Source organism: Hydractinia symbiolongicarpus, chromosome 3, assembly GCF_029227915.1.
Source record: "Hydractinia symbiolongicarpus strain clone_291-10 chromosome 3, HSymV2.1, whole genome shotgun sequence".
NCBI lineage: Eukaryota > Metazoa > Cnidaria > Hydrozoa > Anthoathecata > Hydractiniidae > Hydractinia > Hydractinia symbiolongicarpus.
The window spans coordinates 13,415,400-13,442,446 of NC_079877.1; the positions used below are offsets into that span (position 1 = coordinate 13,415,400).

The window sequence follows — 27,047 nt, forward strand, 5'->3', positions numbered from 1 at the left end:
TTTCCATCATCACAATTTGCTAATAGTTTGGTAGTAGGATAAGTTCAACTTTGGAACTGTGTTTTTATTTTCTATTATCTTTTTACATTTGTTAATACTAACTAATGTAACACTAGTATGGGCTACAAAAAGTTAACATTGCGAGTCGTGGTGAGATAGGATTACCTAGCAAACCTATATGTTGTTGCTCATTTTGCTTTAATTCAAGCTCCACACGTATATAAACACACCCCTTTGTATTTCCTAACTGCCCCATTAAAGATTTTTTTATCATCCTGTACTTAGCTTGGAAAATTGAATTCTACTCTTTACAACCTATGCGCAATTTCTAGACCAAATGCTAGAACTACACGTAAGCTGCTTCATCATGAATTCCTTTAGCGGTTGAACTGCAGATCAAGATTTTCTATATGTGAAGGTCCAATTCCCATACATGTTTTTTCATTAAACATGGAATTTATAAGCATCCTTGAGCTCGGATTTAGTCATTTTAAGCATATATATACTTAGCATTATGTGAAGCCTAAGAAAATGTTGTTAAATTTTATGTTTTGTTTCGTGGGTGTTTTCCTTTTTTTTGCATCTGTTTTAACCAGTAGGTAGTGACATTTAAGTTGTAATTAGTGATGTTAAAAACTTCATGCAATTTTTTTTTCAAATATATAATTTTGGGCCTGATCATCTTTTTCATAAGCGTATGAATCTTCTACCATCAAGCATAACTTAAGCATATTTAAGCTTGAGTATCTTATAAGAGCAATTGAAATTCTAAGATGACGCTTATGGATGCTTGTGAAAGGTTCTTTCTCTGGCTCAGAATGTCAAAACTTAAGAACCATTACCAGGCTGGATTGGTAGGAACACAATTCTTAGAGCAATGAAAATTTGAACAAAATTTTTTTTTTAACAAAACATGTCGCCTAAAGTCAATAAGCCTCCTTAGTTTGGATCCTAAGATGAATTAATGGAAACAATCAAACATCGACGCTGAATGCCAATTTTGTATCCAAACAGGCGACTCTAGTGCCCGTGCATGACTTTCAGTCAATTTAAAACAAGATTTAATTGAGTGTTTGGAAATCAGGAAATGACCTTATTGGCAGGGCCCTGGACGCAGAGTGATTGGTGGTAGAAAATGGTCATACTTCCCTCTTTAGCAATTTTATTTGCAGTAGCAATCATCCATGGTAGCAACAGGGTTTCTTCAAAAATAAAGGAACGCATATTAGCTAACATTATGTATTTACCAAAATTTCTGTGGTCAGGCCTTTCTTTTGCTATGACGTTATGACGTTCACTGGGTTGTGAGAATAATAAATAAAAATTTGATTAGCAATCGTCTCACATTTTTTTGTATAATCATGTAAATTAGATCAACTGTGTGTGTGAAATCAGGAAATAAATTTCTTTCATACAGGGTCCTAGTTGCAGAGTGAGTGGGGTAAAAGTATGGTCTGGCTTTCCATTTTCAGGAATTCTATTTTGCGAAACATTCATAACGAGAAGGGGCATCTTGATTCTTCTTTTACCAAAATTGATCAGGCTATTCTTGTGCTATGGTTTATGAGTTCATTGCATTATAAGAATAATAACTGCAGATTTAATAACATCTCAAATTTTATTTTAATGCACCTATACTCTAATGTCATCTTCAGTCTAAATATTTTGCATAAAACTCGTAGTATTTATAAGTGCAAGGAATACAATAGACAGAAGCCAAATTTATAAACAATTTTATGTAAGTACTGATAATTGATGATGTGACAACGGATGAAATGATATTTTCGGCAAATGTCAAACTCCTGTTTGTAATTATGTAAAATTAGACTTAATTAAGTCCTTAATGCAACGGTTGGGTAGAAAAAACTTTCAGGTTTCAATTTTCTAATTCGATTTATCTATTAGGAAATATCCATGCTTTTTTTCAAATTGCTTCTTTTAAATATTATTTTTAATGTATATATTCTAAATCAGACATACAATGGTGTCATGAAATTCAACTCTAATATTACTTCCATAAAGTATTTTTAATATAATATGTATGGGCTTTTTTTACTTTACCCGATGCGATATCGTTAATTGCACAAAATTTAAATCCTTATACACGTTGTTTTTTTATATAAGAAACATGTTTATAAGAAACTTACATGCAGAAACCAAAAATCAGGAAACTTTTACTACTACATTCTATGTCTATTTCTGAAATGAGAAGCTTTTTTCTAATTAATTATTACAATTAATTGAAGATTTTACAATCATCACTAGGGAGTGAGTAGTTTTATCAGGTTACTATACCTAAGTTCCCGATGGGAATAATACACACCATCCAACCATCACTAAAACGTGCGCTCAATTTACAAGGTCATTGCATTTTTACTGCAGACAAGTTAACTATCAAACATTCCATTGCATAAAATTTGAAATTAGGAAACCAAAGAAGAAACTAAATAAGAAACTGTTGGAACTAAAAAGATGGAATTAAGCATACAAATAAGAAATTTTTAGAACAAGACCCTTTGCCAGGTTTCTCATCAAATAAAAAATCACAAAACAACAGATTTTGCAATCTGTCCCTGTATTTTGGTAGGATTGGCCGTGTGGTTCACTTTTCTTTCCGTTATCATCAGCCCTAAGAATAAGGCTAGTTTTAAGTTCTCTTTCGAACTCACTTTTTTAAGTGGGTATATATTTTGTAGAGGATTATTGAACTTTTTGTGCACAGATGTCACGCTGTGAAAGTCAACTGTTAGTTGGGTGAATGAGCATTGATAATTTACTCATCACCAGTGTCCAGTTACATAGTTATAAGAAAGTAAAATTAGAAATCAGGCTTGGATAGGTTTTTGGAGAAACAAATAAGAACTTCAGTAGGATCTCAAAGCTACTAATGCATTCTCACAACACCTTGTATACTGAAACAATTACTTTAGCTTTCTTTGTTCTTTACAAAGGTAATTAGAAGAACTATTCTAGGAATTCGCAAAATAAGGATCAAAAGTGGTCTCGAAATTAATACACATGACTGTCAGTGTTTTGTAGAATTTTGAATTTCACCATTATTAACAATAAGTAAAGTGGACTAGCAATTTTACTGGAGAAATCTTGTTTTAAATAAACTGCACAGTGGTGTCGTAACATGTAAGGACACAATCCTGCCATTCCCAGCACATTGCTTTGTACATATCAACAAAACAAATCTCAAAAAACGCAAGATCCCTACAAGAAACATTCAATAAGTGCTTATTAGCTCTTAAAAGTAAATCCATATTAATGTTTTATAAGTTGACTGAATAGTTACTATTTGTTGTTGAGCATTATCAGATTATGTGAGTTGATAACTATGAAAACTGCCTCCTTTCGAAAATCAAGTTTGAGGTAAATTGGGGATGTCGGGCTTCCTTTGTAAGTCAAATGGGATGAAGATGCGTTTGTTTCCCTAACAAATAAGTTGCCTTTCCACGAGGTACGCCATAGCAAGTAGTAGGCATTTCCACGAGATTTGCTGAGGTATGGGCGATTTTACGAGATTCGCTAAGATGTAGGCATTTCCACGAGATTTGCTGAGATGTAGGCGTTTCCACGAGATTCGCTGAGAGGGTTGCGTTTCTACAAGATACGCAGGTGTTTCCACGAGATACACCCCAGGTGAGTTAGCGTTTCCACGTGATACGTAGACGTTTCCAAGAGATACGTCTTACTAAGGGTAAGGATAGAAACACAGGCATCTGGGTTGGCCTCCCTGATACCAAACCTGACATCCCCCTTTCCCCAAACTCAAGTGTAGTTAAGACATGAAACAAGAGAAATATACTTCAACATTATCTGTCATTGTTGTTTTTGCTTTTCTGTTGTTGCTTCAGAACCATAGCAGTTAAAGGGTTAAACAAAAGTTTCTGATAAGATAGTTTTATAGTATTCTTAAAAAATGGTCAAATTTCAGCTAAATATTCTTTAGGATTGGTTTCCACTTTATGGTAGTAATTTTCACAGGTAAAAAAATTCATGGAAAATAATATTTTTCTATAAATGATGTTTATTAAATATTTTTGAAAAAAGCTTTTTTTTAATAAAACACTCATATACAAATACACATTTAAATGATCCTGTTATAACTTTATATATAATAGATTTTGGCAGCCGCATTTTTATTAATATATAGCAAATTTGGTCAAAGCCTGTGAAAACTGTAAAAATTAGTACAGATATGGCCATAAAATATACTATATATATATACATGTTTCAGAATTGTTTTTAATTCGATATAACAACATAAACAAGAACAAAAAAGTCATTATAATCATTGAATACAACAAGAAATGACTGATTTCATATCGTTTTCTTTATTTAAAATATTTTTGTAGCGAGTTAACTCCTCAGCACGAATCATCATTTGCTCAGCTTGAGTCTTCACAATTGTGTGAGTTTCACTTGATTTAGGAACTGTAGATAAAATACTCATACACAACTCAACTCCCATGTAATACTCATTTAAAGCTTTACCATATTCTCGATTGTCGTCAAATTGTTCTGCTTGCTGGGCATGTTTCAAAACCTCTGTAAATCCAGGTAGTCTTTCAGCACAAGTTTCGATAGACAAGCGTCGCTCCAATTTTTTTTTCTTGACTTGTTTTTGAAGAAATTTTAATTGCTCAGCTCTGTTTATATATTGTTTTACCCGTAACCTTATGGCGGCTTTTTTTTCTGTATCTTTTTCATAATCTATGGCAGGTAAAAAGTATTCTAATGCAGTACAATATAGCTCCATTGCCTTTCCATATTCTTCTTCTTTATCATACTTCACTGCATCAGTTACAATTGAGATTGCCTTATTTAGACATTCAGGTCTCGGGGCATGTTCTAAGTCCACAAATGGATGGCAAAAAAATTTGTCAAATATTATTCTCTCTTTAGGATCTCTTTTTAATGTTTTGATAAGTAAATCTCTGCATTGTGGTGAAATTCTCGGCTGAGAAGGTATGACGATAGGTTGATTAGAACGAATTTTTAACTCTAATTCATCATATGTACCAGATGCAAAAGGTGCATAACCAAATAATGTTTCATGTAATATAACACCAGTTGACCATATATCTACAGAAGCATCGTAAGCTTCTGAGCAAAACATTTCTACAGCCATGTATAAAGGTGAACCACGAAGATTGTCATGTCCTTCCTTCCCAAGTAGGTACTGTGCAAAACCAAAGTCTCCAACTTTTAGCACTAAATTATCTTTTGATTCCAAAAGCAAATTTTGAGGTTTTAAGTCCATGTGGGAAATATTTCTTGCTCTAATGTATTGTAATGCCAGTGCTAACTGTCTAAGAAATTTTCGTGCAACTTGCTCAGGCAGTTTTTTGTAACGTCTGATATATGTAGATAAATCTCCTCCACTGCAATATTCTAATATTAAAAATATATTTTCATCATCCCATTGGAAGTCTTTTAGTTTGACTATATGATCATGGTCTAAACTTTTCAAAATCTCTATTTCACGAATTAAATTTTCACTGGAAGTTTTACTAAGAGAGCTTTTCTTTATACATTTAACTGCCACAACCTCACGTACGCGTCCTTTTTTGTACCCTTTATATACAGTAGCATAAGTACCTTGACCAAGTCTTTCAGTTAAAACAAAGTCTTTCATTTTTGGCGGAGAAAAATTTGCACAGAAGTTTTGTGATGCCCTTGAAGACGCCATGTTTTGTTTTGATTCAATTCAATGATTGTCAAAGTAATCAAGGCAGAAACATTGGCGAGCGGTAGAATAAAAGTCTCGCGACGAGCCAAACTCGTTACCAGGGCCTTTGCTATTATTTCACAAGACATATTAAGGCAATCTTAAGGTAGGTTTCCATACGACTGAAATTTTTGCTCTAGAAAACAACACTTCTTATGTTGGCAAAACTATAGGCACCGGAAAGTAAGGTCTTGTAAACACCTTGACACAATACACATCTCACAGGCAAAAGAGTAGCTACACAACAATTATCTGCAGTTAATGAACACCTTCTTGTGTCGTCTCATCACATCGACATTAATAATTTTACCGTTCTGACGACAGACTCAACTAATTATGTGTTGAAAGTTTAGGAGAGCCTATTACGGAAGAAAATTTGTGCATTCATTTGTGATCATGGCTCTCACCTCAGAGCTGAAAGCTTAAAGGAACATGTCGCATACCTTATTACCCGAATATAACTAGACATGTAATTAACTCGAGTGACCCTAGCTCGCGTTAATTTATCGCGCGTGAATTTTGCGCTTTGTTAATTTCCCCTCCGTTAATTTTTGTAGGCCCAGGCGTTAAAAAAACTTCCGTTAATTATTTCTAAAGTTAATTTTCAAATTTCCCTTAGATTGATTCGGAATGAAGTTATATGGTTATAAATCTTTTTTTTTCTTCAAAACAAGTTACAATTAAAAAATCTTTTTCAATATCGTCAGTTTCAATCATGTCATCTCAGTCACTGTCATCTCCACTCTCTCAATCGTCGCTTTCTTTTTCGTCCAGTCGAACTCCTAATTCTTTTAATATTTGCTTCGAACTGTCAATGTAATCTCCAGCTATGGGATATTTTACGTCTTTAACTTTTGCGATTACAATTGATAAGTTTTCTGGACAGTCCCAAGTGACAGAAACCTTGATTGGGATCTCTAAACCACTTTGTAACAATAGGGAAGCCATTGGTTTCCTTTTATAAACCTCCACCTCGTATTTAGCTCCTTCCCAAAATGAATTCCCGGACAAAGTGTGAAAGTTCTCTTGGGATGTGCCCAACAACTATCCAACCAAATTTTCCTCTCATCGTAACTGCGCCAGCAACCGCAAATTTATCATTTCAATTTTTATTCTCTCTTTTGAGTGTAATTTTCTGTTTTTATACCATTTCCAGTTAGCAATATTTTGATAAAAATGATATCCTTTTAACCCTGAGTAGAATTCGAAGTTTTTTGCTATTCTATTAGCCAAGGCTTGTGATACGCGAGATCGAGCGTGATAGTCTTGAAGGCTAGAAAAAACAGTACTCGCTTTATTTACTTCCAATGTAATGTCTTCAAATCGCACTGGGTTATGTGCAGATCAAGCCTTAAACGTTCGAATTTAAAGAAACGTTCAAATCCGACGATTCGAATTATCAGACACTCGGGCTGAGGTAAAGATCGCGATACCTTTTCAAAGTCATAAAATAAGCTCTTAAATACCATATTCCCAAGGGGTCATTATCAACGTAGACTGAACACCATTAAAGTTTGTGGCAACAGATTGACCATGACTGCTAAAGGAGAGAAACATATTTCCCGTGCTGGTGCAACAGATAAAAAAGCCATTACTGTTACTCTCAGCGAAACCCTAGCCGGTCATATTCTTCCTTTCCAGCTTATTTACACTGTTAAAACCGAAAGGTCTTTTTGCCAAATTTCAAATTTCCACAAGGGTTTTGCCTTGCATACAATCCGAAACATTGGAGTATTGAACAAGAAACTTTGCGACTGATCAAAGATGCCTTGGTTCCATACATTACCAAGAAAGAAAAATCTTTAACAGCCACACAAAAATGTTTGTTGCTGTGGGATGCTTTCAAAACTCAATCGACCCAATCAGGAAAAGATGCGCTTACAATCAATCACATCGAACTCGTTACAGTACCAAAGGATATGACCCACTTGCTTCAACATTTAGATTTAACCACCAACGCTACGTTTAAAAAGTTTGAAAAACGAACCTTCAGTGAATATTTCAGTAGTTGTATAATGAAGGCACTTGAAGTTGAACTTGACCGCGATGCAACATCCATAGAAGTTGATCTGCGTCTATCAACTTTGAAGTCTCGCCACGCCAAAGTTATGATAGAGTTGTACGACTATCTGAACACGGAAGATGGAAAAAAGATTATCAAATCTGGTTGAAAAGCCGCAGGCATTACCGAGAACCTTGAAGAAGCTCGTAAAAACCAGAAGAACCCCATCAAAGACAATCCTTTCCGATAGATAACACTTGATCTTAATTTACCTTATGTTTAGAATATGATATATGATATATATTCTATATTATAGATTTTTTCAGACAAACTTAAACATAAAACTTCACTGAAAGTATTTCATTGTTTCCTTACTTTTCTTCTGGCTTTGTTTATCACGAAAACTGAAACTTTTTTGAAAAAATTGGCTTTAATTAAGGACCATTCAAGAATCTTAAAAGTGTCAATTCGTGTTAATCATCACACATTTTAAGGTCTAACCTCGTCCTCTGCGTTATTTTGAGCGCATAAATTTCAAGTCCGTAGTAAGGTATGTTGTTGTTATTTTTTCCTCACGGGAGATTCAGTTTTTTAAATTCTTAGGGATTAAGCCATGTTCTAGCGCGCACTCTACGCTAAGCCGTTTTACAAAGAGTGAATTTGTCAAGATTGATATATTTTGTTGTAAAAACTGTAGAAATTGCAGAGACTCTAAAAAATATATTTGGGAATTATTTGGTAAAAAAGTTTTATCCACTTTTATCCACTTTTTCTAATGGGCTTCTTTTGCTTTTTATTTTGATATCTGAGTGTGGTTACCATATTTGTTTATATCTTCCCCAGTCCTCTAGCTGCTCTTATTATGTATTTATATTCTCGCACATGTTAGTTTTAGATTTCGTTCTTTAAAAATATAGTCACGTTTTAAAATAAAGTTTTATTTGTATCCGAATTTATCTGGAAATTCATTGGAGCCCTCGGAGAGATACTTTGCTTATGTATCTATGGTTTTATTTAGTGGTTTTTAGTTGTCTTATTTTTATTGGTTTGGTTTAAAGTTTGGTGTTGTTTTGATTTTAAAAATGGGTGATTTCGCGAAGTACAACAAAGTTAGAAAGTCTGTTGTTAGAACTGCAAACAAATTAATTACAAGGGGAGAGACAATTATTTCGTCATATACCGATAATGTTGCAGATGTTCGTCAAATTGAGTCGATCCGTGATACTTTGATGGAAAAAATAGCGAAAGTTGCTGAACTAAACGAGTCGATTATGGATTGCTTGACAGAGCAGGAGGATATCGACAAGGAAGAAGATTCTAGTACGGAGGAAATGATGATGTTAAAGGATAAACTTCGTCTGTTTGAATCATTTTTAGAAAAACGATCAGCCAAAAAGGATTTTTCAGAAGCAGGAAGCACTTTCAGCCACAGTAAACTAATAAAATTGCCTCGCTTACATTTACAGCCCTTTGATGGGCATCCGGAAAACTGGTCGACTTTCTGGGATAGCTTTGAATGTGCCGTACACACTAATGACGATATTTCCGACGTTCAAAAAATGACCTATTTAAAAAATCTAGTAGAAGGTCCCGCTGCAAGTTGTATCGCTGGGTTTAGACTTAGCAATGAAAATTATAAAACCGTCGTTGATTTACTGAAAGAGAGATATAATAATAAACAGTTACTTATTTCAGCACATATGAAAAAATTACTGAAACTTGAACAGGCGAATAACTTAACTAACATAGAAACATTGCGTAATGTATTTGACAACGTTGAGACACAAGTGAGAAGTCTGGAAAATTTAGATGTCACGTCTGAAAATTATGGTCCGCTATTAATACCGGTACTTATGTCGAAACTTCCAGAAGAGCTTAATTTAATTATTAGTCGTCAATTTAACGACAAAGATTGCTGGGATATGAAGTTAGTTTTAAGAGCGTTAAAATCGGAGATCGAAGTTCGTGAGAAATCTGCATATTCTTTACAACAGCCACACGATAACAACCCGTTTTCATCATCGGCATTACCAGTTCACTATTCACATCAATCGAACCGTGATCTTCCGCACAATCAGTATCAGAACAATCAGCATAATTATCGCAATCATCAGAATAATCAGAATAATTATAGATGCATATTTTGTGACAAATCGCATAAATCACAGCAATGCCGAATAATCACTAATTTCGACGCAAGGAAAAACGTGTTACGTGACAAGAAGAGATGTTTTGTTTGTTTGAAAGGTGGACATTTAGCCAAGTCTTGTTATTCTAAGATTAGTTGTTTAAAGTGTTCGGGTAGACACCATGTTGCTATTTGTGATAAGAAAAGGGACGTTGACCAAGGTCGTAGAGATAAGGATGGAACCGAACAAGAAAAACCAGAAAATGTTGCTGGTGCCACTTCGTTGGTTACAAGTTCAAATTCGCTCGACATTCCGAGTTCCGTTATGTTGCAAACCGCTAAAGTTAAAGTTGTTAATACTACTGATCCTTCAAAAATTGAGAACACGAGAATTTTGTTCGATAACTGTTCCCAATTAAGTTACATATCGCCCGAGTTATGTGAAAAATTGCAATTAAAGGTTGTTGGTAAGCGTGAGATTTGCATCCGTATTTTTGGTAAACATTCGTTCAAAGAAACTTTAGATAGGGTGCAGTTTTCAGTGATCGGTTTAGATGGAGATAAAATCAACGTTGATTGTTATGTGAAAAATATTTGTCATCCTTTAACAGGACAGAATTTTAACGATTGTTTGAAGTATAAACACTTGAAAGACTTACGTTTAGCTGACAGTAACTGTAATAATAGAGATTTGAAGGTGGATGTCTTGTTGGGTGCTGATAATTATTGGAAATTTTTTGATGGTGGTATAGTTCGGGGTGAGGATGGGCCAGTTGCTTTAAATTCAAAGGTTGGATACATTGTAAGTGGACGCATAGGGTCGAGTGAAGGTAGTAGAAGTGCAGTCTTGGTAGCAAACGTATTGAAGATTGGGGCTGAGTTTGTCGAAGATAAGTTGGATAATCAGTTGGAAAAGTTTTGGTCCTTCGAAAACGCTGGTATCGAGGAACAACCAGCTGTTGAAAATTTTTGTGAAAATGTTAAATTCAGCGCGCAGACTAAACGTTACGAGGTGCGGCTGCCTTTTAAGGATGATCACGATGTGCTCCCTGATAATTATTGTGTTTCTTCAAAGAGACTTGAATCATTGAGGCATAAATTGAAAAATAATCCCGAATTATTGCGTAATTATAACAGTATCCTCAAAGAACAGCTTGAACAAGGTATCATTGAAAGAGTTACCAACGACGATTGTACCAAAAGACAAGTTCACTATTTACCACACCGACCAGTCATTCGTGATGATAAACCAAGCACCAAAGTACGCATGGTATTCGATGCAAGTTCAAAATCGGTGGGACTGTCTTCATTAAATGATTGTTTGTATGCTGGACCATCTTTAACGGAGCCTTTATATAACGTTTTATTGCGCTTTCGATCTCACAAAGTAGCCTTCATTGCTGATATCGAGAAGGCATTTTTACAAATTAGTTTACATCCAACCGATCGTGATTTTGTTCGTTTTATTTGGTTTAAAGATTTACATAATTTATCAGAACAAAACATTGAAACTGCAGAAATTGGTATTTATAGATTGAGTAGAGTATTGTTTGGTGTAAGTTCGTCACCATTCCTCCTTAGTGCCACTCTTATTAAGCATGCTGAATCGTTTAATCATGTTGATCCTTTGTTTGTACAGAAGTTATTGAGTTCACTTCACGTTGATGATCTAACTTCCGGTGGCGCTACTGTTAATGCAGCACATGATTTTTACCAGAAATGTAAACAACGTCTCGCTGAAGCAAATTTCAATCTGCATAAATTTCATTCGAATTCCGAAGAGTTGGAACAATTAGTTACCAAACCCCATGTTGCTCATACCGGACATGTTACCAAAGTTCTTGGTGTTTTGTGGGATAAAAAGAAAGATTCGCTCTTATTCACATTCGACGACATTTTATCGTTAGCGAAGGACATACCGACAAAACGACAATTGATTAAATTTACCGCTTCCATTTATGACCCTCTTGGTCTTATTAACCCTATTGTTATGCGATTAAAAACATTGTTTCAAAAAACCTGTGTAGGTAAAATTGGTTGGGACATCGAGTTGAGTGGACAGGTTTTGGACGAGTGGCGAGTTACGTACAATGATTTTAAAAGTTTTTCACATTTGAATATACCACGATGTTACGATGGCGGGAATATTGTTGATGTACAATTGCATGGTTTTTCTGATGCTTCTTTGAAAGGTTACGGTGCGTGTGTTTATTTGAGGTTCGAACATGCTGATGGTAGTTTTTTTACGAAGTTAGTGACGTCTAAGTCGAGAATCGCGCCAATTAAACCGGTCACGATACCTCGATTGGAGCTGTATGGTGCAGTGATGTTAGCGAAGCTGGTGAAGTATGTTCGTGATGAGTTGAGTTTGGTTTATGATATTTCTGTGACACGGTGTTGGATTGATTCGTCTATTGTTTTATATTGGATTAAAAATGTTAATAAGAAGTATGAGGTGGTTGTCGAACGGCGAGTTGGTATCATTCGTGATTTAGTTTCACCGGACAGTTGGTTTCATGTGGAGTCAAAGGCAAATCCTGCGGATATTTTGTCGAGAGGTTGTTTGGTATCTGAGTTGGTGAACAATAACTTATGGTTTTCAGGACCTGATTTCTTGCGCGACACTAACATCTCAGCTTCGAGTTTTAATTTCAGTAATTTCAAGGTTGATGATTCGACTTGTTTAATTGTTGGTAACGACGAATCAGAGGAGAGCACCGAAGAAGAAATTGATTTAAATTTTATGAACATTGCACGATATTCTAATTACACACGTTTATTGCGAATTACCGCATTGGTTTTACGATTTGTTGGAAACCTCAGAAAAAAGCGTCGTAAGGAAGAATTGGTTTTACATACATTTGTTACAAAGGACGAGCAGTTGCATGCAGAAAAACTGTGGATTAAATATGCGCAAAAAGATATAATTCAACTTCCGAGTTACAAGCAGTTACAAAAAGATTTACGATTTCAAAATATTGATGGTATTATTCGTTGTAAGGGACGCTTAGAAAACGCTCCTTTAGACTTTGATACTAAGTTTCCGATATTTTTACCGAAAAAAAATCCTTTAACTAGGCTAGTCATTTTGCATTATCATGTTCAAGTTTTGCATAATGGTTTGAAAGAAACACTTAATGCCATCAGATCGAAATTTTGGATTCCAAAAGCACGAAATTACATAAAGCAGTTAATCCGACAGTGCTATTTATGTCGTTATTATGAAGGGAAATCTTATGCGTATCCTGTTTCACCAGCATTACCGAAATCACGACTATCCAATCATCATCCGTTTAAACATACTGGTCTCGACTATGCCGGACCTTTATATGTTCGAAATGTTTATCATGGTGGAAGTATGTATAAAGCTTGGGTGTTCTTATTTACTTGTACCAGTACCAGAGCTTTACATTTGGATTTAGTTCCTGATGCTTCGTCTTCAGGTTGTATTCGTAGTCTTCGCCGATTTTTCAGTGAACGAGGTATTCCCTCTGAAATTATTTCTGATAATGGTAGTCAATTCATTGCCGAAGATACGCAACGATTTTCGTCAAATCGAGGAATTAAATGGCATTTTAATTTAGAAGCCGCTCCTTGGTGGGGAGGGATGTTCGAAAGACTTGTAAGATCCGTCAAACGTTGTTTAAAGAAGACTTTACACAATACCAGATTATCGTATGAAGAACTACTGACTGTTCTAGCTGAAATTCAAGCAGTTATTAATAACAGACCGCTGACATTTTTGTATGAAAACATAGGTGAGCAACCATTAACACCTAACCATTTATTATTTGGGAGAAAAATTAATTTGGAAGCCTCACATATTGATAGCGATGAAAATGAAAAAGATTTGTGTCAACGTTATGATCATTTGCAACGTATCATAAACCACTATTGGAATCGATGGAAATGCGAATATTTGACAGAGTTACGCGAATATCACAGAGTTGGCAAATCACGTGGTGAAACTTCTATTCGAATCAACGATGTTGTTTTAATTGAGGAAGCAAAGCAACCGAGACAAAATTGGAAAATGGGAGTCGTTGAAGAGTTCGTACCATCACGTGACGGCAAGAAACGGGGAGCTGTCGTTAGATATGTTCTCAATGGAAACACACATACAATAAGAAGACCGATAAACAAACTTTATCCTGTTGAATTAGCGAAAGACGAAGCTGAAAAGAAAGAAGAAGTAAATATCACATTCATTGACGAAAATGATATCATAACGAACATTTAAATAAGAAACATAAAGACATTATGTTATACATTTGTGGACACTTTTATAGTTTATCACGTATTTGTTATATATAAGATATTTAGGCAGCTAGGGGGGAGGATGTGGTTACCATATTTGTTTATATCTTCCCCAGTCCTCTAGCTGCTCTTATTATGTATTTATATTCTCGCACATGTTAGTTTTAGATTTCGTTCTTTAAAAATATAGTCACGTTTTAAAATAAAGTTTTATTTGTATCCGAATTTATCTGGAAATTCACTGAGTGCTATCTTTATCAGGTGTAAAATAATTCAGAAGTTAAAAGAGATGATACGAGATCGTTCAAATTGTTGTTGATGCGCGGTGATTACAATCACAATAACAAACAAACAAACAAACAAACAAACAAACAAACAAACAAACAGTATTCCTAGTTGTTACGCCAACAGTTATTGAAAAGATATCGTAAAGTAGTAAATGATAGAATTTTTGTAACGAACTAAAAGGAGAAAACTGCTAGATTCAGCATTGCCTTATTTTGCTTAGCTTGCTAAGCTTTCACTTAGGATATCAAATGAGAAAAGCGTAAAGGTGGACGTCCATTGCAATCTTTTAGCACGTCGGTGCACGGCGCACGCTTTAAAGCAACCTCGATCCAAGGCACTGTAGCGTTTTTTGATATAAGGATGAAAACGCGATTCATACTTATCATATCAAAAAAAGTTACAGGCCCTGGAATTGAGGTTCGCTTAAAAGTATAACAAACTACGAAAAATATGTGCAAGCATGTAGCGATGGAACCCCTTTTAACACCTCTGTCGAATATAACCAGAAAACAACTATTATCAGAGACGAAGCACGGTTGGATATTTGTGCGAGAGGTTTTTAGCAAGCAAGTCAAATGGCATTCTTTTATGCAAAAAAGGAGTTCAAACTCGTCCCCAGTGCCTTTTGTCTTCAAGGCGCTGGAAACGAGGTTGAAAAAAGTTTAAAGGGCGGTTTGCACGAAGCGAAATGGACGGCTAATTTGCCGGCGAAATGTATCTGAGAGTGCGCAGTTTTATTTGTTTTTATTTTGCTTCGAAAAATTCGCTTCGCCGAAAATTAGAAACCGTTCCTACTTTTAAGCGGCGAAATATATCACTGTAAACTTTTAAGCAATCAGAACGTAATATTTAGTGTTTCTTCTTAGAAAAACTTATTACTGGAAAGAATTCAAAATAACTCTCTGTTTTTTAATACTGTTTTTCGTTCCGGCACGTGAAAATCAAAAAGATTTGATATGCTTTCCATATCAAAAAGACAAAAAACCCTGGGGACGAGGGTGGAAATCATACAAACAAAATGAAAAAAAGAAAGCTCATAACCAAAGTATTTTAGAAATTGAACATAATGGATTTACACCTCTTGTATTTTCTGCTGCTGGTGGTGGTGAGTGTTAGAAATTTCTCTCACGCTTGTCGGAGCTAATATCTGAAAAAAGAAAATGAAAAATGGATAGACAAATTACAACAACATGGATACTACGAAGAAAAGTTTCGTCCGCCCTTTGGGGTATCAATTGGTGTGTGCGTTTCATATACAACGAAAAGACACATGAGACAATTAAAAATTCCATAGACAGTAACATCATCATCAGCAAAGTGATTGCTTAGTTAAGTATAAACATACATCAAGTTGTTGATTCATTGTGTTCTGTGGTCTGTCGTGTCATTTAAGGTTGTAAAAATAATTTTAGGGTTTTTGTCTGTCGAACAACGCGAAAACGGCTAGAGAAGGTAAGAGAAGTCGACGAAAAATATTTTTTGCCGACTTTTCTCTTTATCACAAAAACCCTGGGGACGAAGGTGCGCGGGGTAAGGGTCGGTAAAACATGCATATTTAAATAGTGATTAGCATATTTTTGAGCTGTTGATATGCAAAAAATAAAGTTCCTTGATTTGCTGGACTCAGATTTGCCTACGTTTGCAGTATTTACAAAACTATATAAATCTTCCCTTTCTTTTTACAAGCAAATAACTTCTTTGTTTACTCATAAACAGCATTTCTGGGGCGTGTCTTTAGCTATAGCTTGGGGCGAAGAGCGAAGAGAAGTTGGGAAGAGTAGTCGAGAAGACAGAAGACAAGGATGAGAAAAGACAAAATAAGTGAAAGCGTTTTAGCTAGTCACTTCAGTAAAAGTAATTGATATATTATTTGTATAGATATATGTAAAAATAGGTGGCCCCCAGTGGCCCCCCTAGTGGCCCCCCAGTGGCCCCCCTAGTGGCCCCCAGTGGAAACAATCCACTAACTATAGGTTTTTGTGATTTTCTGGGCTAGCCACTTTAAATATTTATTATTATTATTATTATTATTATAGGTTTCAAAGCTGCTACTACTAACTATATAAATCTTTTTGAATGTTTACATTTTCCGCGGTGAGCCCCCCAGCGTAATTTTTCTTACCACCGGGAAATCGGAGTGGTTAAGGTAGGAAAAATTATTGTTTGAGAGAAACTCATTTTAACAACTCGATGAAGAAAGCTTAGCTAACTAGGCTACGGTTAAGCCCTTTTGGCTCCAACAACTGCGTGGCAGGGTAAAATATGTGAAGGCTTGCTGAAAAAATGACTTTTTTAGACCATTTCTTTCTACGAAAAGATTTTCTGGGTTTTAACTATTAAATTGATTCTGGATGGATTTCTTCTGATTGGCATATATTCATATAAAGTAGTGATGATACCTTTGTGCGTAGAAAGTTTTAAAAGTGATAAGTTTAGTTTACTGGACAACTTTGTGTGAAGAAACAGACTAAAAAGGACCTCACTTCACCTAGAGCGCCCTCATCTTTTTGTCTGCCACACAATTGTTAAGGCCAGAAAGGGCTTACCGTGGAAAATGTATACAATTTTCCGTTTCCTTGCTCTTTCTTTTTGAAGATTATAAGCAGTATCTAAAACATATTAAGGAATTAAAGCCAGAAAAAAAGATGATCCAAGCTTGAATGTAAAGGTTTCACCACATTCTCTTAGCCAGAATGTGACACGGGCAAGTTTCTGTTGAGAGAAAAACATTGCAAGGTTGAACTTTAAGAAGCATGAAAAATTCCTATTTATGAAGAGATAACTGCGTGAATGGCTTGTTTTTCCTCAAATCAAAATAAATATCCTGAGAAATACAGATCGTAATTGGTTTAAAGTATTATGTGACATCTGAGGAGGAAAATAAATGACATGCTTGTTGCATGGCTTACCCCAAAGTTTATAATGGCAGCCGTAATAACAAATAAGCTGGAAACTGGCCTGTGATTATTTAATTATGTATTTTGTGGAAACATGTCCATGAAAATACTACTAAAAATTGAAGAATAGATGTGCTGATGTCAGCATACTGGTACTCTCCAAGTCTTTTAGTTCCGAATATTCTAAGATCCTAAATCCTATGTCAACTGTGAACTTTTACAAGATTTGCACATTACTTAGATGAATACAATGTTAGCTGTGGAAGGACTTGTTTTGGCCAAATCTCAGTGATCCCTTATGAAAGAAATATTAAAAGTAGTGAAATTCAGAGATTTTGTGGAAAATTGCAAAATTACTTTCTTAGACAGTCAGGGAAAACTTTTGAATATGCTGTTACAGTATAAATAGTATGTTACCTTCAAATTAAATGTTCAATACAACTTATATATATAAATAAGCAAATTACAGCCTAAATTTGCTGTGTTAAACTTTGAATCCTAATATACTGCTTTTTTCGCCTGGTCGCATTGTGTTTTGTTTTTTAATGGAAGAAATAACGTAAAATTAGTCTGACTTCACAAATATATAAAGCACTTGAGTCAATTGTACAGGAAAACTTAGTTGAACACGTAGAAAACAACAACTTGTTTAAAGACTCTCAGCATGGTTTTCAAAAAAATAGGTTCTGCTTAACAAATCTCCTGACATTCATTAACAAAATCACTGAATATAAAGATCAAGTACCCTGTTGATGTTATATACTTGGACTTCAGTAAAGCTTTTGGCAAAGTCCCCCATAAGAGACTGCTTAGAAAACTCTTAGCACATGGAATTGGAGAAAATAATACAAACTGGATTGGCTCCTGGTTATCTGGGAAAGAGCATAGGTAGTTATATTTGGTACAGAATCGGCTTGGTTACGAGTGCTTAGTAGTGTACCACAGGGATCCGTGTAGCTTTGTTTGTAAAACCATGTTCATTTAAAGGGGCACTCCAGTGAAAAAAAAATATTTGGAAAAAATGTTATTTTAATAAGACAATACACAAATATGTCAGAATAAACCTTTTACAATCGTTAAAAATCTTTATTTATACCTTTATCGGGTCTGTGAACATCTTCCATTTTGAATAAATTTGCAAGGCCGTGTAAAGTCGAGAGGACTAGGTCCAAATAAATAAGCATACTTCACATCCTGCAGAAACTCCGTAAGCTCAGCAGCACACCTTCTAAAAGTTTGTTTACTTACTGTTTACATTGTTCGTTGATAAGACATCTTGTAATAATGAAGAAGATTGTAACTTGAAAACATAGAATCGGATAATTCTCTTCATGAATAAGACTTTACAAAGCTACAGCCACACGACTTCGAACCTCTTGTGTCTCACAAGGGAGAAATTAATAATGATACAAAGTGACAAGGTGTCTTTTACTGACTCAAAGTAACGCTCTTAGTAAAATATTTTCTTTTTAAAGAAATAAAAAATATATTTAATCGCTTTTTTTAAGATTCTTTTCGTCAAAAAACTTTATCTTTTGCTTCAGTAAAAAAACTTTCTTACTTTACAAGCCAATTTATTTTTATTTCACAATTCAGCAATATTTTTCCTCCGCACGCGCTTTTTTGTTGAAATTTTCGCCGTGATGGAGGACCATTCAAATGCATGATCGAAAGATCGAATAATGTTCGGGTCTTAATATTGTATAAATAAAAATCATTCTTATGATTATGGTAGGTCATAAATGCGTTGCAGATGCTACTGACTTATAAGTAGTTGTTTTGACAAAGCTGTTTTAGAAACTGCATTATCAGCATTACATGCAGCCTTAAACAGTTAAAAAGATTGAAGAAAATGGGTACATTTACCCCCTGAAAATATTTGGCATGTCCTTCCATCAAAAAAGCTTCTTGTTTAAAAAACAAAGAATAGAAACTTGAGCGCTACGAAAGATACATGTGTAACTAGAAAACTTTTTTGTCTGTGTGTGTATTGGAAATTGGTATAATGTTCTTTTATTTAATATAAAAATATACAAAATGTTATTTGGTTGTGTTCTGTGGATATAAGCACAAAAATTAAAATGAGAAGAAATGAGAAACTGTGATCGCGTTCACTAGCCGAAATGGCATTTTTACAAACTGGCAATATTTTAAAATGGAAGTTTATTTCCTGGAGATCTCTTTTAAAAGAACTATCTGTGAAGTGCGCTATTCAAATATAAAAACTTTGATCACTTGGTAGATCGCCTGCACTATGTATTTTGTTTAGCCATTTTTGAGTTCTTTCTTTTTCACAGACGGGATTCTGTGAAAACTTACTTCTTTACACTTGTCTAATCGATTGGTACATTGAAACACAGAGCAACTAACCATTTTTTAAAGATTTATACGTAAATTACATACAAAAAGCTATTTAATGTAAGCTATAGGTCTTAACATGAACGTTCTCTGCACCCGCCTAAACTTTCTGCACGATGTGATGTCATTATTTATAATCGGGTCCAGTCCTAAATAAAATCGCGCCTGTCTGTTTTTTTATGAGAAAAAAATTGAATATGCAAAGGCTTGTACAACAATTTTAAATAAGAAAAACAAGTAAAGTAAGTTTTTTTGATTTCTTAAGCTTTTCTGACTACGTATATAACAAAAAAGAAAAAAAGTGATTTTTACTGGAGTTCCCCTTTAACGAAGAGTTTATGAGATAGCACGGTTTTAGCGTGTTATCTCATAGTTTATATAGTATAGTTTAATTTTCCTGTAGACAGCCATTTTAAAATGTATACAATCAAAATAAGCAAGACTTGTCGCCATCTTGGCTCTCATGTGGTTTTGGTTGAATGAAAACAAGATGGATTTTGCCCCATATTTAAGCGAGGGAGTTTCCACATAAAAGCACATGTTCCCCACATCAAATTATTTGATTGGTTCAAAATAATTGGTGGTGGTGATATACATACTTGCTTCCTTGCACTAAAAAAACATGCAAATTTCGACTTAAGTGTGTGAATTTTGAAAAAATTTGTTTGTAACAGTTTAAATAAGCGATATACTGCTTAAATGGGATGTATAGTTTATTTATATTGTAACAGCATATTTGAAAGTTTTTCCTGACTGTTTGACAACCCTGGAAACAGCATTTAGGAAATTTTCAGCTCTTTTCTACTTTCTGTTATTTAATCATCTTTTCTTCAGAAAATCTTTGGACCCAGCATGTTAATTCAAGAACTGTGAATGGAGTCTCAGATACGAGATGATTGTCAATTAAACAACAGTTTTGAAAAAATTGGTGTATAAAAAAAGCATGTACTGCTTTTAGGTGTCATTTTGAAAAATACCATAAATGAAGGATCCTTCAGTTATACATTATTTCTGACTGGTATAGCACCTGACTCCTGTCTAAGATGCTGCGGATTCGTTAAGGAGGCTATTAAAAGAAGGAATCCAATGGAACTAATTACATAAAATACAAATTGCTACTGTTACTACCAGACTAGTTGCAAATGTTTAGCCCAAACGTGCATCCCAGACAGACAAAATAGGGCCATGCAAACTAGTCATCATATTTGTAGATGTTTTAGGAATAAAAGACACTCTCAAAATGGCACATCTTTAAAACAAAATATCTGTAGTCAAATCAACGTCATTCTTGACTTGACGTCCGTTTTCCATCCTAGCATGGGTTGGACGGGGTATATTAATGACCCTCTTCCAATCTGATCTAGACTGTGTTAGATCTAAATTCAACTTCCTTTGTATCAAGTCTGTCCTTATAACCTCCTGCCAAGTCTTTCTCGGTCTGCCTCTGGGCTTTGCATGGTACATTTTTGTTAGTACATAAATGTTGCCAAGCATGTTCGTGAAAAACTAAAAGGGATTTTGTAGTAATGGGCAAGAATCTTGGTGAGTATTTTTCTGACTGTGTTGCTGTAAGCTAATTATCTTTTCATTTCTACACTTTTATTTTCAGCATTGTTTCCCTTACAAAATAACACTTAACTGTGTTAAGTATTATTTTGTACGTCCTCTGTGTGTTGTGTAGTTGTTGAAAATTATATTTTAAAAACTTTATAATTGTAACAATTTACGTTGATAATGTCTTGTAGTAACAAGACTAAATATCTGTTAAAATAAAATAAATGTCATCATCAGTTAAACTTCTCGTACTTATTTTCATTGTGAAGTTATATGCCCGAATTATTATATTTAAGTACATTAGTACAAAAAAATAATACTAGTTAACTTTCAGTTAAAGTTCATAAGGAGCAGTTTATAACAATCAAATTGTATTATATATCTTGTAGAAAATAATTTCAAAGAATGAGTGATCAAGGCATCTCAGAAATATCAGACAAAATCTTAAGAGCCATTTTCTGTAAGAATCAGGCAATACTCAATAAGGAAAGGAAGTGAGGTTTCCAAAATTACTAGATTTTTACTTATGTTAAAGATACTATGGTTTTAGGAATTTTTTGAAAATTTTGTTCGATTTCGGTTATCGGTTAAGATTTTATGGCCCATTAAATATTTGCTATTTTTGGGCCTTTTTGGGCCATTTTTAAGGAATTTCTGGGTTCCATGTTTGAAATTATATAAATTATAAAATTAGTTAGCAGTCACTTTGATTTCATATGGATTCTGTTGTAGTCCATAAGTTCTATGGATCGTGTACCAGTTTTGCAGAATTTTTTTCACATTTAGCTAAAAATTATAGCTCAAAACCACCTCTCGGACCTTTTTTCCTAAAAATTGACCAATTTTCCCTGCTTTTGAGGCCCAAATTTGGTTACACCTTATACAGCAATGTGGGAATCTGAATGGCATTGGGTAAAGTGCTTACTTTTGTACAAAGAAAACATTAAACTAAGCATTGAAATCGTATGTGGTTTCCATCAATGACCTTCAAACTTTCGAAAAAACAATTTAGGTAACTAGTTCCAGTCCTTTTTTCCAGAATGGGCAACATTTTCAAACTACACAATATTTGAAAATGTTTAATCCAAGGTGAGTACTTCACAAAAAAAGAAAAAAATCCATGTGATCTATAGTCATGCTAGCTAGATATCATTGCTCAAAACAACCTTAAAATTACAAAAAAATGTTACGAAAATGTCATAATTTTGGCATATAGAGCCTTACAAGAAATGCCATATCTTTATTTATAGTTGTTACTAGGAAATGTGTAGCCCCTCTTTTTTTGCAGAAAGAAAAAACCATCGTATATAAAGGTAGGATAAAGGCTATTGCTCAAAACTACCCTAAGTTTACAAATGAATTGTTACAGACAAACTCTAATTTTTCCTTCTAGAGCTTCAAAAGAAAGGTTGTATTTTTATTCATAGATGTTGACAAGAAGTGTGTAACCTAAATAGAAAGAACTTTTTGCATTTAATGATCTATACCTAGGCTATAGGCTATTGCTTGAAAGAACTTCTGCTGAGGAAATATAGGATGCTTCGAAATCAAACAATTAATAACAAGGATTTAGCAGTAAAAGATTTAGATCATAAAGCTTGGAGAACAATTAAATTACCTATTTTAGAAAAAAGTATTTTGAAGTATCTGCGAAGCCATTGCATTGTTGATAATGTGAAATCATTGCATTGGTGATAATAATAATAGAATGTCTAATAGAATGCAAATAGAATTTACAGAAAAAAGATGTGCATGTGTTTTAATGGATAGTATAATTGAATGTATGTATAATTAGAAGCTTTATGCAATTGTGATACATTATATAGAAGTTTAATAGCATCAACCCATGTTTCAGTTTGCTGCTGGCTAAGTTATTTTCTGATGAAGTATTATTTTTATTTAGCTAGATTAGAGCAAATTATGAGTACAGAAACTGAATCTAGAAAGGAAAAAGAGTGTGTATTTAGTGACATTAGTAATTGTGGAAAAGGGAGATATGGTGAGAGTGGATTGGTTAAAGTTTCAGAGTTAGACAGTGATATAGAGCAACACTTTAAAAAGTTAAAAATTAGTTGGGACAACATTAAACTGCAATATTGGAAGGAAAAACATCTCATAGAAACAGATCTAAAAGAGAATTATCAGATGACAATCAAATATGTCAAAAACATAGAGAAACATATGGTATTCATTGGAGACCATCATTGGTTTGTCAACATCCTGGTCACAGTAACAAAAGACCTAGAGCTGCAAGGACTGCACCAGCAAACTTGATTGCAAAACTTGAGGAAGATGGCATTCACTTACCAATTGGCTCAAAACTATGTGAATCTCATTACAAATACTGTACATGTATGTTATCATTTCTTTGTATATTAAAGTTAGTTTTGATTAGTTATTTATAATATATATATTTCAATAACTACAGTGTAACTCTTAACTTACAGCATCGTCAAACAAAACAGAAAATTCTGGAGAGGACACAGATCACTACGACATCAGTGAAAAAGAGGATCCAGAATATTCTCCAGATGTGATGATTATGGCTGAGTCAACCTGCCCAATTGATAATTCGTATGTTACGGCAATGGATGCCTTACATGGCAGCCCATTAAAATTCCAAATAAAAAGAAAATTTGTGTCAACTCTCACTACCAGTACCAAGAAAAAAATTAAACAAAAATATAAAAGATCTAAGAAACTGTTAAAGCTTAATTTCGCTGCTGCAGTTGCTCCAGGTCAGGAGGAAAATGTATTAGACTTTATTAGTTCTTCAGATTCCGATGCTGATGATGACAATATTAACCAACTCATAAATATTTACCAAGCAAGTGACTCTAAAAGCAGGTATGACTGTAACAGTTATTAATCTTGTCAAATTAATCCACCTCTAGCTGGAAAGGAATTTGTAGGAGCTTTTTTAATAAAAACGTAATTGTATTTATATAGTAAGTTGGCTTGCTAGGTAATTTATTTTTTGTAGATTGGTCATACTCTCTTTGATTAACCATCAGAAGTACACAAAACAAGATATTATGAAGTTATTTGATTGCACTAAATACCAGGTCGATACTGCTAGAAGGTGGAAATCTTCAAGTGCTTCATTGTTATTACCAATGCATCAGGTCCACAAACGACTTAAGCTTGATAATAATAAGTGTGAACACTTCCTTGAATTCATCTTCAATAGTGGCTTGTTGCAAGATGTAGCATATGGTGTATCACATATCAAGTTTGATAGTGGGATTGTTCAAAAAGTTGCCAATGCAGTTTTGACAACAAAGTATAGCCATGCTGTTACTTTGTATCTAATGCACTGCAAAACTATTGGATACCATAGCTTGTCAGAAAGTTCGTTATGGAGAATACTAAAAGCAGTTAAACCTTCTAAAAAAAAAAGTTTAGGTAAGTTAATTCACTTAGATAATAAAAAAGGATGCAATTGTATCAAAGATGAGCATGTAAAAACCAATTCTTTTTAGCTGGCTTAGATGACACAACAGCTGCTGGATTAAATGGTTTTTCTTGCCTTCAAAGTATTGCTGAAAAATATCATAGGAAAGATTTGTCATCAAAGCTGGAACGTGGGAAAAGATATTTGAAAACCAAACTCCAACAACATGCAAGCAATCTTGATAGCGACATATCAACACACAATCCACTGTTTGCATTGAGTGATGTGACAAATGAAAATTTACAGTCATCACCACTTATTAGTGATAACGTTTGTCATGACTGTTGGGATCTGTGTTGTTGTTTGGATGAATTTAGGGAGTTAGCCAATATTCTTAATGTTGATCCTGGTATACTTTATGATATTCAAATATCTGCGTGTAAGATATTAGAATATATGAAACACCAAATCAGAGACAGTCAACAGAGGAAGGCAAAAGCTTGGTGCTTCGAGCAATTGACAGAACAAAAAGGATTTTGGTTAAAAGATTTTTGCCAAAAAATCCTGCCAATTAGACATAGGGAAGGCCAGAGAGAATATTTCGGGAAAAAAGGAATGAGTCTTCATGTTGATGTGTTCTTTTTCCTTGATGAGAGTGAAATGAAAAAACAAACTTATTTTACTGCTATATACCGCTGTGACCAGGGCCTCAGTCATGTAATCTCGATTGCTGATGTAGTACTTGATGAGTTTAAACAGGATGCACCCAATGTCTCACAGTTATATGCAAAATCTGATAATGCAGGCTGCTATCATTCAAATTGTTCTGCTGAAAGCCTTCATCAGTTGTGTCAAGAGAAGGGGATCAAGCTGCTTCGATACGATTACAACGAACCTTCCTGTGGTAAAGATCAGTGTGATCGTGAAAGTGCTGCAGCAAAGTTAGTGATGAGAAGTTATGTAGATGCTGGAAACAATGTTTTGTCAGCGTCTGACATTCATGATGCATTGCACTATGGGTCTGGGTTAAAAGATTCAAAAGTATGTGTTATAGAGATTAACCCAGAATCTGTGAAAGTGGAAGGTCAGAAAATTAAAAATATTAGCCATTATCATTCTGTAGAATTTAAAGAGGATAAAATGACCTTTTGGAGATATTTTGATGTTGGTGAAGGTGTTGATGTTGCCTATTCTGAGATGCATGTTGCATCAGGCGCAGTTGTGAAGGTACCATTTAGTAGCACTTGCAGGGAAAGTAAAAAAAAGATGTTTTCAAAACCCTGTGCAGATAGGCAGCTCTGTAAGTTATTGTTTTGTCCAGAGTCTGGCTGTGGTGCAACATTCACAACATACAAGAACTACGAAGAGCACATGATAGTAGATAATCATGATGTCAAGAAACACCATTCTTCCATGGACTTAGTGAGACAATCATATGTTGACAAAATGAAGTTGTCATCGATGACATCTTTGCCTTTATTTGGAAATGATCTAGAGATTGCAAATGTTAACATGCAATGTGCCATAACAAAAAGTCTAACTTTTGCGAGTATTGCCATTGAAGGATGGTCTTTGCCAGTTAGATCTACTTTTCGATTTACAGATTCTCAAAAGGATATTCTTTTGAAATTATTCATGGCTGGAGAAGAATCTGGACACAAGGTCAGTCCAGAAGATGCTGCCATAGAAGTAAGAAAGAAGTTGTCTGTTACTGAATATGTAACACCACAACAAGTAAAGTCGTTATTTTCAAGGTGGTCCAGGCAATATAGAGATGGAAGTTTGGAATATGTTAGTTCAGTGACTGAAGGTACTGACAACGGCTTTGATGATGAAATGCTTGCTACAGCTCAGAATCAGGTCATCCAGCAAACATCAAAAGAAGTACTTCTTAAACTTGAAAATACATATCAAGTTGATGAATGGATAGCTTTGCGCTTTGGGAATACTTGGTTTCCGGCTCAAGTTGTAGAGGTACCGTGGTTTTGATGATAAGCTAATTGCCCATTGATTAAAATCCAATGATTCACCATGATTTTTCTAATTTTTTTTTACCTTTTCTTTTTTACCTTTCCTATTGTACCTTTGATTTAATTTTAGGCAGATGATGAGGGTATTGTAGCAAGTTGTATGCATTATGCCATGGGCGATGGAAACAATGCATTTATTTTTCCAAATCCAAAAGATCAAGGGTTCTACGATCTTGATGATATTATTTGCAAAATTTCAGCACCAACTCCAAAGAATAATAGATATTTTTGGTTAACCTCTGAAGATTTCAAAAACGCTAGCACAGGATTTATTAATTAGTTTATCTTACATTATCTTATTACTTTTTTGTTGTTTCAAATTTATGTTGTTTTTTGATGGTTTACAAAATATAATATAATTTGTAAGTAAACAATTATATTGTATTGACTTGGTTATTATTG

At 34.4% G+C, this 27,047-nt stretch overlaps 3 protein-coding genes across 5 annotated transcripts; 2 read left to right on the forward strand and 1 right to left on the reverse strand.

The window, feature by feature from the left end:
* Positions 1–4,233: 4,233 nt before the first annotated feature.
* LOC130635835 (serine/threonine-protein kinase ULK3-like) lies at positions 4,234–5,968 on the reverse strand. Its single transcript, XM_057445328.1, has one exon. It carries the CDS (start codon positions 5,696–5,698, stop codon positions 4,298–4,300), a length of 1,401 nt encoding a protein of 466 aa, XP_057301311.1. The 5' UTR covers positions 5,699–5,968; the 3' UTR covers positions 4,234–4,297.
* Positions 5,969–8,821: 2,853 nt separating this feature from the next.
* Positions 8,822–14,107, forward strand: LOC130636848 (uncharacterized). The gene has a single exon (XM_057446698.1). The coding sequence runs from the start codon at positions 8,822–8,824 to the stop codon at positions 14,105–14,107; it is 5,286 nt and encodes a 1,761-aa protein (XP_057302681.1).
* Positions 14,108–16,006: 1,899 nt separating this feature from the next.
* Positions 16,007–27,019, forward strand: LOC130635834 (uncharacterized). 3 transcript variants are annotated; one of them, XM_057445327.1, is made up of 6 exons: positions 16,007–16,306; positions 16,449–23,573; positions 23,669–24,068; positions 24,205–24,626; positions 24,704–26,589; positions 26,716–27,019. In XM_057445327.1, the coding sequence occupies exons 3-6, from the start codon at positions 23,758–23,760 to the stop codon at positions 26,923–26,925; spliced, it is 2,829 nt and encodes a 942-aa protein (XP_057301310.1). In that variant the 5' UTR covers positions 16,007–16,306; positions 16,449–23,573; positions 23,669–23,757; the 3' UTR covers positions 26,926–27,019. The 3 variants fall into 3 exon arrangements, with proteins under 3 accessions (XP_057301310.1, XP_057301308.1, XP_057301309.1); XM_057445325.1 differs by having other exon boundaries at positions 16,449–24,068; XM_057445326.1 differs by having other exon boundaries at positions 16,012–16,266; positions 21,611–24,068.
* Positions 27,020–27,047: the final 28 nt, after the last annotated feature.